General features: G+C 42.1%; 2 protein-coding genes across 2 annotated transcripts in view; one reads left to right on the top strand and one right to left on the bottom strand.

Moving 5' to 3' along the window:
• LOC115437010 (kinesin-1 heavy chain-like) overlaps positions 1-8,096 on the top strand; it is a 54,556-nt gene extending 46,460 nt beyond the window's left edge. The window contains 8 exon segments of the mRNA XM_030160065.1: positions 70-179; positions 1,571-1,672; positions 1,766-1,826; positions 3,710-3,781; positions 3,903-4,007; positions 4,111-4,327; positions 6,172-6,307; positions 7,218-8,096. Coding sequence (XP_030015925.1) covers positions 70-179; positions 1,571-1,672; positions 1,766-1,826; positions 3,710-3,781; positions 3,903-4,007; positions 4,111-4,327; positions 6,172-6,307; positions 7,218-7,221 — 807 coding nt within the window. The 3' untranslated portion in view covers positions 7,222-8,096.
• Positions 1-12,334, bottom strand: part of LOC115437017 (E3 ubiquitin-protein ligase TRIM39-like) — a 760,370-nt gene that overhangs the window by 148,178 nt on the left and 599,858 nt on the right. The gene's annotated exons all lie outside the window — the stretch shown is intronic.

Here is a 12,334-nt window from a genome sequence, read left to right as displayed (position 1 = left end):
TATGAAATTTTTATTTCGTTACATTTCTGTTTGAAATAACAAATGCTTCATATGTGTGTTTGTGCACAGGAGGCTGTGGAGAAGCAGATTCACTCCCACCGTGAAGCCCACCAGAAGCAGATCAGCAGCCTGAGGGATGAGCTGGACAACAAGGAGAAGCTGATCACTGAGCTGCAAGAGTGAGTCTGCACCGATGACCACCACTCAGACCTAAAGCTTTATATGTTTAAGTAGATCCAAGGGTAACGCAGGAGAGAGACAACACACCACAACCACAGTAGGTCAGTCCACTACAGTTCACTGTGGTTTGGGCCTTTGGTCACATGGCACTGGCGTTGTCGGTGCATGAAACGGTATTTTTGTAGAACGGGTCCCAGAGCGTAAACATGTCCTAGCTCCGCCCCCCTGGTGTTGGCTCCACCCCCCTGGTGTTGGCATTTGGATAGGACCAACACCACTGTATGGAAACCATGACGACCATAGGACCATGTGACCAGAAGAAGAAAACCAAGAACGGAACCTCCTGCACATGCTCAGTGCATTCTTCTGCGGTTTGAGTGTGTCCTGCCAGAGGCTCTGTCTGTGTTTGTGGACAGTTCCACATGTAGGAGTGGACTACGTAGGACACTGTTGAACCCAGTTGGACCGTTTCCACCTGGACACACAGATTTAAGGAAACCATACGAGGACAGACGGCAAACTGTTAGAACCCACCAAAGAAAAATAGGAGCATTGTGGTGTGGACGTAGTCTGAACCTATCTGGACTGTAAGGCTCCGTTCACAGCAGGTCTTAATGCATAATTCGGATTTTTTCGTGAAATCTGATTTTTTTTGTGTGCTCATTCATATTACTCATTAAATGCGACTTCTATCAATTTTGAACTGAATGTGACCCTGAAGTGACCCACATGCACAAAAGAGGTCCTGATGGAATACGAGACCACGCAGACACACACTGTGTTTACAGAAGGAACACTCCTGGGACGCAGAACTGTGACGTTTGTCGCATTTCAATGACGTGAAGGTCGGATAAATGTGACCTGGCCGTTCAGATTGAAGTCACATTGAAAAATATCAGATGCGTATCAGATTTAGGACCACATATGAAAGTGGTCAGGGTCAGATTTAGGACCACATATGAAAGTGGTCTGGGTCAGATTTAGGACCACATATGAAAGTGGTCAGGGTCAGATTTAGGACCACATATGAAAGTGGTCTGGGTCAGATTTAGGACCACATATGAAAGTGGTCAGGGTCAGATTTAGGACCACATATGAAAGTGGTCTGGGTCAGATTTAGGACCACATATGAAAGTGGTCTGGGTCAGATTAGTGCTGTTCAAACTGTCTTTAACAGATCAGATACAGGTCACATATGGACACAAAAGTTCAGATTTGGTCCACATTTACCTGCAGTGTGAACGCAGCCTCAGTCATATTGACTGTACGAAGTGCATTTGGTGGATACAGTGGGAAGAAAAACATCATCTTTTCTTATAATCAACCACAGAATACTCTCACAGGCTCCGTGTTTGGTCATGGGTTTCATCTTTTTGTCTTTGTTTCACAGTCTGAACCAGAAGATCATGCTGGAGCAGGAGAGGCTCAGAGTGGAACACGAGAAACTCAAATCCACCGACCAGGAGAAGAGCCGCAAGCTGCACGAGCTGACGTAGGTGTCCACCCACAGCCACAGTCAGACCATGTGTGATTCACACCATGTGGATGTAAAACTGAGTGTCCTTGTGTTGATGGTCTTATTCAGGGTGATGCAGGACAGAAGGGAGCAGGCCAGACAGGACCTGAAGGGTCTGGAGGAGACAGTGGTGAGTCCGTCTGAATGGAACCCAACATGAAAGAACCACCGACTGCTGAGCCGAGCTGAGCCGAGCTGAGCTGGGCTGAGCGGACATGACTTATTCTGAAGGCTATTTCTTCAGACATGTTCTCTGACAAGACTACTGGTCCGATTCATCTCAAATTTTATATGTATCTTCCTTTTGACAATGTCTACAAAGTTTTCAGAAATTTAGATTTTTAAATTTTTGGCAAAATATTAAAAATGTTTAATGTGTGTGGGTGACACAGTGGTGCAGTGGTTAACACTGGTGCCTCACAGCAAGAAGGTCCTGGGTTCCATTCCAACACCAGTCGATGAGGGTGAAGTTTGGAGTTTGTGTGGAGTTCATGCATGTTGTCTGCGTGTGTTCTTGCTGGGTACTCTGGCTCCTCCCACCATCCAAACACATGCGCTGATAGGTTAATGGGTTCATCTAAATCACCCATAGGTGTGAATGTGAGAGTGATTGATTGTCTCTATATGTTCAGTCTGTGATGAACTGGTCACATGTCCAGGGTGAACCCCGCCTTCGCCCATAAGTAGCTGGGATAGGCTCCAAGTGACCTCCATGACCCTAGTGAGGATAAAGCGGGTTCAGAAAATGAATGAATGAATGAATGAATGAATATTAAAAATGAGCCTTTACTTATAACGGTCCATATTTGGATGGTTTATAACATGTAAATGACATGGCAGAACTAGATGGAGATAACATGTTAGAGATATCAATATAGTTCCTATTGATCACTGATAGAAATCATATATGGACTTTCATTTGGGTCCATGACCTTTGACCTTCAATGACCTTGAAAGGTCAAACTCAAGGTCACCAATGTCTAGATTTCAACAATCTTCTAAACTACCTGTTGGATTCATTTCAGATTTCATACGTAGCCTCTTTGGGACAATGTCTACAAGGTTTATTCACAGTTTTGAGATATGTGGATATTCTAACTGTTCCTTTCCTTCTACTGGTCCATATTCTGAGGGTTTAGAACATGTGCATGGTTCCAGATATCAGTCTAGTTCCTACTGATCACTGATAGAAGTCATATATGGAGTGTGATTGGATGAGTTGAGTTCTCCTTTAGTGAAAGTCCCGCCCACTTCTATAGTTAGATTGATCTGCGTCCAGACCGCAGGACTGGAACATAGAACAGAACCAGGACTGGAACATAGAACAGAACCAGGACTGGAACACAGAACAGAACCAGGACTGGAACATAAAACAGAACCAGGACTGGAACACAGAACAGAACCAGGACTGGAACATAAAACAGAACCAGGACTGGAACACAGAACAGAACCAGGACTGGAACACAGACCAGAACCAGGACTGGAACATAGAACAGAACCAGGACTGGAACACAGACCAGAACCAGGACTGGAACATAGAACAGAACCAGGACTGGAACACAGAACAGAACCAGGACTGGAACACAGACCAGAACCAGGACTGGAACACAAAACAGAACCAGGACTGGAACATAGAACAGAACCAGGACTGGAACACAGACCAGAACCAGGACTGGAACACAAAACAGAACCAGGACTGGAACATAGAACAGAACCAGGACTGGAACACAGACCAGAACCAGGACTGGAACACAAAACAGAACCAGGACTGGAACACAGAACAGAACCAGGACTGGAACACAGAACAGAACCAGACAACCTCACACATTCAACATAGAACAGACGCTGACGTTCAGGGACACTGGGACTGGTTTGGCTTTTAAAAGTCTACCAGTCTGATATGGGAAATATCTGAATCTGTATTTCTTCTTATTTGCTGACTGTGTTTAGATTCAGTCTGTTCCTCATTGCTCTGTGACTCAGTTTCTGATTTGTCGTCTGTTTTCGTGGCAGGCCAAGGAGCTGCAGACGCTGCACAACCTGAGGAAGCTGTTTGTCCAGGACTTGGCCACCAGAGTGAAAAAGGTGAAGCCTTACACAGTGCGCCGTACACAAGCAGCTCTACGCACAAATGTTCACTATGCTCATGAAGAGCATCGTACCCAGTTAGTAATGATGTGTGGGTGTGTGTGTGACGTGGTTGCAGAGTGCGGAGATGGACTCGGACGACACAGGAGGCAGCGCCGCTCAGAAACAGAAAATCTCCTTTCTTGAGAACAATCTTGAGCAGCTCACCAAGGTTCACAAACAGGTACGTCCATGTCGCTTCCTCACTGTTCGCTGTCTTTGGAGCTTGCGTTTCCTCCTGTAAATGACCTGAAGCGTGTTTAACCCTCTGCTGACCCCACCTCCAGCTGGTGCGTGATAATGCAGACCTGCGCTGTGAGCTTCCTAAACTGGAAAAGCGCCTTCGTGCTACGGCTGAGCGGGTCAAGGCCCTGGAATCTGCTCTGAAGGAGGCCAAGGAGAACGCCGCCCGCGACCGCAAACGATACCAGCAGGAGGTGGACCGCATCAAAGAGGCCGTCAGAGCCAAGAACATGGCCCGGAGGGGACACTCGGCCCAGATCGGTACGGAACCACCAACAGAACCACCAACAGAACCAACAACACATCTGTACCTACATGTATACAAAGCACAGAACGGAATACACCACAGGGAGGAAGAGAGGGACTTTATTTGAACACAAGAAGGCAAAAAAAAATGAACAGTTCAAACAGGACACTCCAGTATATAGAGATAAATCAACCAAAAAAAGAAACATGTATAAATATTTCATTGTGTCTCTTTAACAAATACTTTGTCTTTAAAGTAGGAGGAAGAGGCCGAGCCTGTATGGTCCAACCCCAGTTTGACACGACTTTTCTAATCAATTCATGTATACGGTCCATACAAAGAACAGGACAGACATTAAGTCACAAAAAAGACAACAGATGATTCCATCCCATAATAACTATTACTGTTGTATTTCTGTTCATCTGTGGAAAATAAGGTTAATATACATCTGTTTACATGTTGTGATGTTCTCACACTGTTTAATATTTAGTTCTGTTCTATTTCATAAAACCACCACATGAAATGCACATCAGCACTTCACTTTATAACACGGCTGTCAAACTCATTTTCTTTCGGGGGGGGCCACATTCAGCCCAATTTAATCTGCAGTGGGCTGCACCAGTACAATAATAGCATGATAGCCAATAAATAATGACGACTCCAAATGGTTTTACACCAGTATTTACATTTACAAACTATCCAAAGAAGAAGGATGTGAATAACCTGAAAAAATGAAATTTGTTAAGAAATGTAAGTATAATTTTATCAATATTCTGCCTGGATTTATCAGTTCTACATATGCATTACAGATCAGATCTACAAAGGCACAAAACATTTAGTAACAGGCTGAATATAGTTAAAATTACACTTCATTTTCTGCAGACATTGCAGGTTGTTCCTACTTGTTCAGGTTATTCACATTTTATTGTTAAAGGATAGTGTGTTAATGTAAACATTTTCATAATTCAACAGTTTCCAGGTTGTTCCATACAGCAGAAAAAGTGAAAGCTTGGTACCAGTCATGTGTCTGTCCAATTATATTAAATTCCAATCAATATTTGTTGAGTTATAAATGAAATGAAAAATGTGTGGTAAATGGGATTTTCAACGTTCAGTGTAAATGTCCACAGAGTCCACATTCCACAGTGGATGTGGACAATTTAGTTCCAGATACAAGAGATTGTTCTAAGCTACGGGTGGATCAAATTGGAGGCTAATTGGAGTTGTTTTGAATTTTTGATGAATTTTGGAAAATGTCTCAATGATGACAGATGGAAAAGTGTAGATGTTGTGACCTTGCTGTGACCTTGAACTTTGTCCTACTGGGACCAGAATGGAATGGGTTGGTCCCAGGGCCTAGGCCTATCTGTGGGGAAGATTTGGGAAAGATGGGGGGGAAGAGTTTTACACTAAAGTTGAGAACAAACAAACAAACACACAAAGCAAAGTGATCCCAGTACCTCCTGGCAGAGGTAACAAATGGTGTTGTCATTCTTTACAGGTTATTATGATATTACTTTTGAGTTTGATGCTGTAACATGCATTTTGCAAATTCATGGCGTGGGCCGGATTGGAACCTTTGGCGGGCCGGTTTTGGCCCCCAGGCCACATGTTTGACACCTGTGGTCTATAATAATGTTTTCACTGTGAGTTCGATAGTTGAAAAATAGAAACGCACACATTTAACCACCTGACAGACGCCATGGTGACACTCACTGCATCTGGAGTGAAGGCATGGGGCAGGGCTTAGAATTCCTTTGTGCACTTGCTGAGGTCATGTGACCAACCTGAGGTCATGTGTCTAACCTGGGGGTCATGTGACTAACCTTTGTGCCGACCGTCTCTGTCCCATCTCCAGCTAAGCCCATCCGGCCCGGGCAGCAGCCGGTGGCGTCTCCCACTCACCCCAACATCAACCGTAGCGGCGGCGGCTTCTACCAGAACAGCCAGACGGTGTCCATCAGAGGAGGAAGCGGCAGCAAACCAGACAAGAAGTGAGTAACACAGCAACGACCTGGAGGAGCTGCGTCAGAGTCCAGGTCAGACCGGACAGTCACACAGTTAGAGCACAGGGTGTCCACAGAGTCTGAGTCGAACACATTCAGTCGAATCTGTGCACAGTTTACAGTGAGGTTAAAAGCAGCAGAAAAATACCTGCATGTTATCAGAGACTCTGGAAGCAGCAGCAGCAGCAGCAGGTATAGAAGAGATAATCAGTCCATTTAGGAGAGAAATCAGGTGACAGATGTAGTGTTAGTAGGACATTGTGATGACAATGCTTAAATGATATATTGTGCTGCTCTAGATTACACCTTCTTGTGCTTTGTCCATAAGTTCTGATCCTTCATGATCTAAAGCTGCGTTTCCACTACGTGGTATCGACTCGGCTCGACCTTTTGGCGTTTCCATTACGAAAAACGACCTGGAATCTGGTACCTGGTTCTAGTTTTTTGGTCTCACCTGCGCTGAGGTTCCCAGACTGGGGACCAGATACTAAAAGGTGACACTGTGTAAACACTGCAGACCACTGATTGGTCAGTCGTCTCTGTGACCCGCCCTTTTACAAAAACAGATGCAGAAGTTGACAGTAAATGTAGCGGTAGGTTCATCCACATGATGACAGTCTGTAAAACTACACATAGTTGAATTCAGAGCCAAAAAAATAGCTACTTACTTTCAGAGCAAAAAAAAAAAATTCAGTGCTAGAAATTCAGTGGCTTTTGTAATTCAAAATCTGATGACACACATGGACGTGCGTACTTCTGCGTGTGCGTGAACACAAAGGCTGCCTGCGCTCGTCCTGCGTTTGTCCGACAGCTTGAACAGAAGTTATGATGGATGGTCATGGTGTTTATATGCACACTGTCTGACGCCTCCTCCTCTTGTTTTTGTCTTTATCTGCAGCTGAACGGCGGCGGATTCTGCAGACGACACCACAGAAGCCAACACCCCCACCCCCTCAGACAAACCTGTCATTCCATTACAGTGATCCGGCTCCTGGGCCGCTGCCGCCGAGCCCCAAAGGAGTTTCTGAATTATAAATATATATATATAAATATTCCTGGCCTGTACAGCTCCACCCCCCCACCCCCTCAGTCCTTCACCACCACCATCCTCCTCATCATCATCCACCTTCACCCCCCCTCCTCCACCCATTCTCATCATGACTTATCTCCTTTTCACTTACTGAATATAATAAAAAAGACACATTTAATTTGCAAAAAAGGCAAGATAATATTCTTATCCACCGAACCAAACACGCAGTCTTGAGTGCAGCCTCAGCGAGCGAAATCAGCGCGACCTGAATGTGTAGCTTGGTTTTTGTTTTTTTTTTTCCTGTTTTTTTTTTTTTTTCTTTTCTTTTTGCACAGTCTGTCGTCATCCGTTGTCGTCGTGCGATTAGTTCTGCACTGTGCCAAGCTGAATGTAACGGTAGGTAGGTACGGTAGCAAGATCCCATTTAAAAAAATAAAATATAAATAAAATAAAAAACCACACTCACTCACAAAAGGCCAAAAAAAAAAAAGAAATTAAAATTACAAACCCTTCCACCAGAACTAGCTTGAGCGTTTAGGCTAACCTCTGTACATTTCATCTTTACTATCGTCATCGGTCGTTAACACCACTTTTCTCTGGATAGATTTTTCATGCTTCTTTATGGAAAAAAAAAAAAAGATGGGAAAAAAAATGTTTTGAATTGACTAGATGGCGTCGAGCACTACTGTTCTGTCCAGTCTTGTTGTACAGATGTAAAATTGGCACCACTGCACACACACCCCTCCCCCTTAAGAGAGACCGACAGGTGGTGGTGGTGGTGGTGGGGGGTGGGGTTTAATAAAACGAAGGATTTAAAAAAAAAAAAAAGTCGTGAAAGCCCAGGCGTGCGGCGGTGTGTACTGTAGGTGTATTTAACTCAAATACCTGTGGAGGCCAAGTGTTTTTATCATTAAGTTAAAAATGAACATATACTCGTTATCAGTGGCTTCTGGAGAAGGATGTAAAGAATGTAGAATAAACGCAAGGTCGAGGAGACGGAATGATCTGGGTCGATACAGGTCCACTTCCTTAGCCTAGCCTAGCCCAGCCTCCGCTAACGTAGATACGTGTTTTTACTGTCAGTGGGTAACCAAACTATGCTAATGGACGCTATTTATATCTGCACATGGGAGCACATAGAGCGTATAGACTGAGATAGAACACAACGCCTGTCCTGTCCACAACATGCCCCCCCCACCCCCTGTCCCCCCACCCCCCAGATGGTCCATGCACAGCAGGAACCCATCAGGAGCTGTTTGATCCCTGCTGTCATCCATTTGTCTTTATAAGGGTGCCTCATGTACGTTTTATTTTATTTTTTGGGTTTGTTTCTCCTACACCCTGGTTTTTCTCTCATAGATTTAGGCCCTTTTGTTTATGGAGCTCATTTATGTCAAAACCACACAAACTAAACATGTAACGCATTAGGGTTTGCAAAGACAAATTAATTCCGCTCAAATCAGAATTTTGCCCGGAAAATCAGATTTGTCTTTTTTCTTCAAATTCAGAAAATCCACTGATAGCAGTCGCTTTTCCATCGGACATCTGCACAAAACTTTACCCATATTTACTGAAGAAGTGCACAATGTCGGTTTTTATTTGTTTATTTATTATCATGAGATGACACGAGAAGTCATTCCATAAACGATGGCGATGAACGTAAATATGGTGTTGATTTACAGATATATTCATTATTATATATTACTCCTCTGTCTCCTACTAAATTCTAAAATGATGTGGTTTCCTGGTGTACCGACATGTTTCTTCTTCTTCTACGCTTGTTGCAACATCCGTCAATATCCATTTTTTTGTTAACGTGACTAGTCCCAAAAAAAAGCTCTTTCCACTGCAGTTTTTCATGATATACCAATTTCTCTACGCCTGTAAAACCACCTCTTGCAAATGCAAAAAATTTTTAATCACAAAATGACAGTTTTGATGAAATTAGGCACATTTTTATGCGAAAGTTATATTCACGCAATTTGAGGGTTAGTCGAAAAAACAAAAGTGCATAATGTGGGTTTTTCCATTAAATCACAAATGCGATGATTTGTTCATTTATTATCGCGAGATGACACGAGAAGTCATTCCATAAACATGATGACGAACGTAAATATATTGATTTACAGATATATTCATTATTATTATAAATTAGCCCTCTGTGTTATACTAAATTGAAAAATAATTCTGTTTCCAGGTGTGTCCACACATACTGCACCATGTTTCTTTTAAACGCTTCTTCTTTTGTTGTAATGAACGTCAACATCCGTTTGTTTTGTTTTTTTCTTCATGTGACTCTAGTTGTGGTGAAAGGTCTTTCCATTGCAGTTTTGCATGATATACTATTTGCCCGAAAAACCACCTCTTGCAAGAACAAAAACTTTTAATCGAAAGATGAGAGTTTTGGTAAAATTGTCATTTTTCCATTAGGCAAATTTTTATGCGAAAGTTCTATTCACGCAATTTGAGGGTCAGTGGAAAAGCTACTGGTGACTTCTACTTATTTGTGCAAAGAAGTGTAAGCCCCAAAAAAAAGGCGCTAACTTTTATTATGTTTGCTTAGGGTTCGACCGAATGATGTTAAGAAGTCGATAATACAGATAGTTTAGAGCAGGGAAAGGTCAAAGGTCATCGCGAAAAAAGTCCGTACCATCAGAAGTGGAAACTGGACGTCTGTAGAATTCAATATCAAACTAAATATATTTTTAAAAAAAAGAAAAAAAAAAACAAATCTAAGTGGGACTGTGTTTTTTTTTTCTTCTTTTAAACTATTATTTTCCGTAAAACCAGGCTGAGTTTATCTGTAATCTGAAATGTCCTGTTTTCAGACAAAAGGTCGATGGAATATCATGTTAAAATATCGTGTTTTTTGTAAAATTTTGTGTTTGTGTTTTTTTGGTGAAAGTTTTGTCACTAAATGAGCGCCATAACTGAGCAGGTTTGCTGGGTTTTATGTACTGTATCACTGATGTTCCAGAATTAGATTGTGTAGATGCATATTTGATGTCGAATTTTCGGGGCGGGGTGGGGGGGGGGCGACAGTTGAACGCTCAAGACTTTTTGCCGCTGATCAGCCAATCAGAAGAGAGCAAAAAAATACTGACGATTGCACAAGTCAGGAGGACGAGGGCGGTTTTATTTAAGTAGTGGGGTGTAGGAGCGTGTGTTTGTGTCGACTTTATTGTATTTTTAGTGTTTTTCATTTTTTTCCATCTCATTTGTTCTGTTAGTTTTTTTTTTTAAACCCTGTGAAGCCCCCCCCCCCCCCCCCCCGGTGCATTTGGCTTAAAACACTTGTTGTGATTGTAACTCCCCCCTCCCCCTCCCCCTCCCCCTTCCTCCCCCCTGCATGAGAACACTAACATCTTGTGCAAGTGCAATATACTGTAAAATACACTGTAAAATCAGTGGAGGCAGGTGTGATCAGGGTGTTTTGTCTTTTTGTTTTTCTTCCGCAGCAGTTCATCCTGCCACGCGTTCAAAGTCACCACCGTGTTTTTTTTTTTTTTTTTTTTTTTTTTTTTTTTATTCCGCTCGATGTCACCGTGGAGTGGCTTTACTGATGAGCTTTTCTAAGATAAATGTACAGCTAAAAGGTATTTAAATTAGAATAAGAGACAAACGCATCCTCAAAGAGAACACATTGAGTCGGAATAAAAAAAAACAATTAAAAAAAAAAAGGTGGGATTTTTGCGTTTTCTTTTATTAAGATGTCAAACGTACTAAAAAGCTGTCACCGTGGAAACCAGAGCGGGATTAATAAGCACTTCTTCACAATAACTGCACTTGGAAAAACACTCCATACGTATGGCTGTTATTTTTCTATTCGGACCGGAGGAAAAAAGACGTTTCCAAAGCCCTTCGACGGAATGACGACAGGAGGCGGTCCCAGACGCAGGAGCTCCGCCTCCTCTGCGGTCTGCGACGGGACGGCGTCAGCGTCTATCCACGTGGATTCTTCTTCTTTTCCTAATGTGTAATCTTTAGATTAGTTTGGACTCTGCAGCATGGACCTCAAACCACATCAAACCTTTTTTTGACCTTTTCACCAAAACTGGATATGAAATGGGGAAAATAAAACCGAAATAGTGAATAAAAATCAGCAAAGAATATTTTGTGGTGTTTTACTGTTAATTGAATTTGTCATTAATTCTAAATTTAAAAAGAAAAAAAAAAACAAAACAAAGTGTAGCCACTTTTTTTTATTACTGTGTAATAGTTGGGTCAATTTTTAAAGGGCAGTTTTGAGGATCCATGAGTGGACGAGGTACTGGATCATTCCTGGAGAACTGGGGCACAAAAAGCAGGGCTCTGATTGGACGGAGACGGGAACTTAGACAGATCACAGTTTTGGATTGACTGCATGATGTAAATGTATGTGTGATTAAATAATTATGAGAAAATTACAGCGGCTCAGTCTGTTTTTTAAAGGTGTGAATCTGAATGTGTTTGTGTTTAGGTTTATTTCATATTTACAGACGTGCAGACATAATCCTGGGTCAACATTAGCTCTGTTTACTCTAGGTCTAATTTTTACACATATGCATTTGTCTGTATTTAGATCCAATCTGACATATGAAGGACGGACAGCAGCAAAAACTAAGGTTTCAGAGAAAAAAAAACAGCTTCTATAAACCACAGGTAGAATTTAATAGAGCTGCAGCTACTGGTTAGTTTTATAACCAATAATCTAACAATTATCTTCTTTGATTCTATTCAACTATTTGAAAAGATGAATAAAAAAAAAAAAGTGAAAATGACGACTTGTCCTTTATGCCAGAACCAGAAACAACCACAAAACTGATAAAAGTATATATATATATATATATATATATGTCGAGGCCCAAAACAGAATCTGTCCCGATTCAGAATCGGGCCGGCCCAAAATGGAATTCTATTCTGGGCTGGCCTAGAATGGAATCCTGCTGCTATAATGTTATTTTTATACCATGTTTAATGCAAATGATCTAAATTATTACAAAAAT

The sequence above is a fragment of the Sphaeramia orbicularis genome, chromosome 17 (assembly GCF_902148855.1).
Source record: "Sphaeramia orbicularis chromosome 17, fSphaOr1.1, whole genome shotgun sequence".
Lineage (NCBI taxonomy): Eukaryota > Metazoa > Chordata > Actinopteri > Kurtiformes > Apogonidae > Sphaeramia > Sphaeramia orbicularis.
The sequence above is the reverse complement of the archived record's forward strand: the minus strand, read 5'-3'. Positions and strand labels throughout refer to the sequence as shown.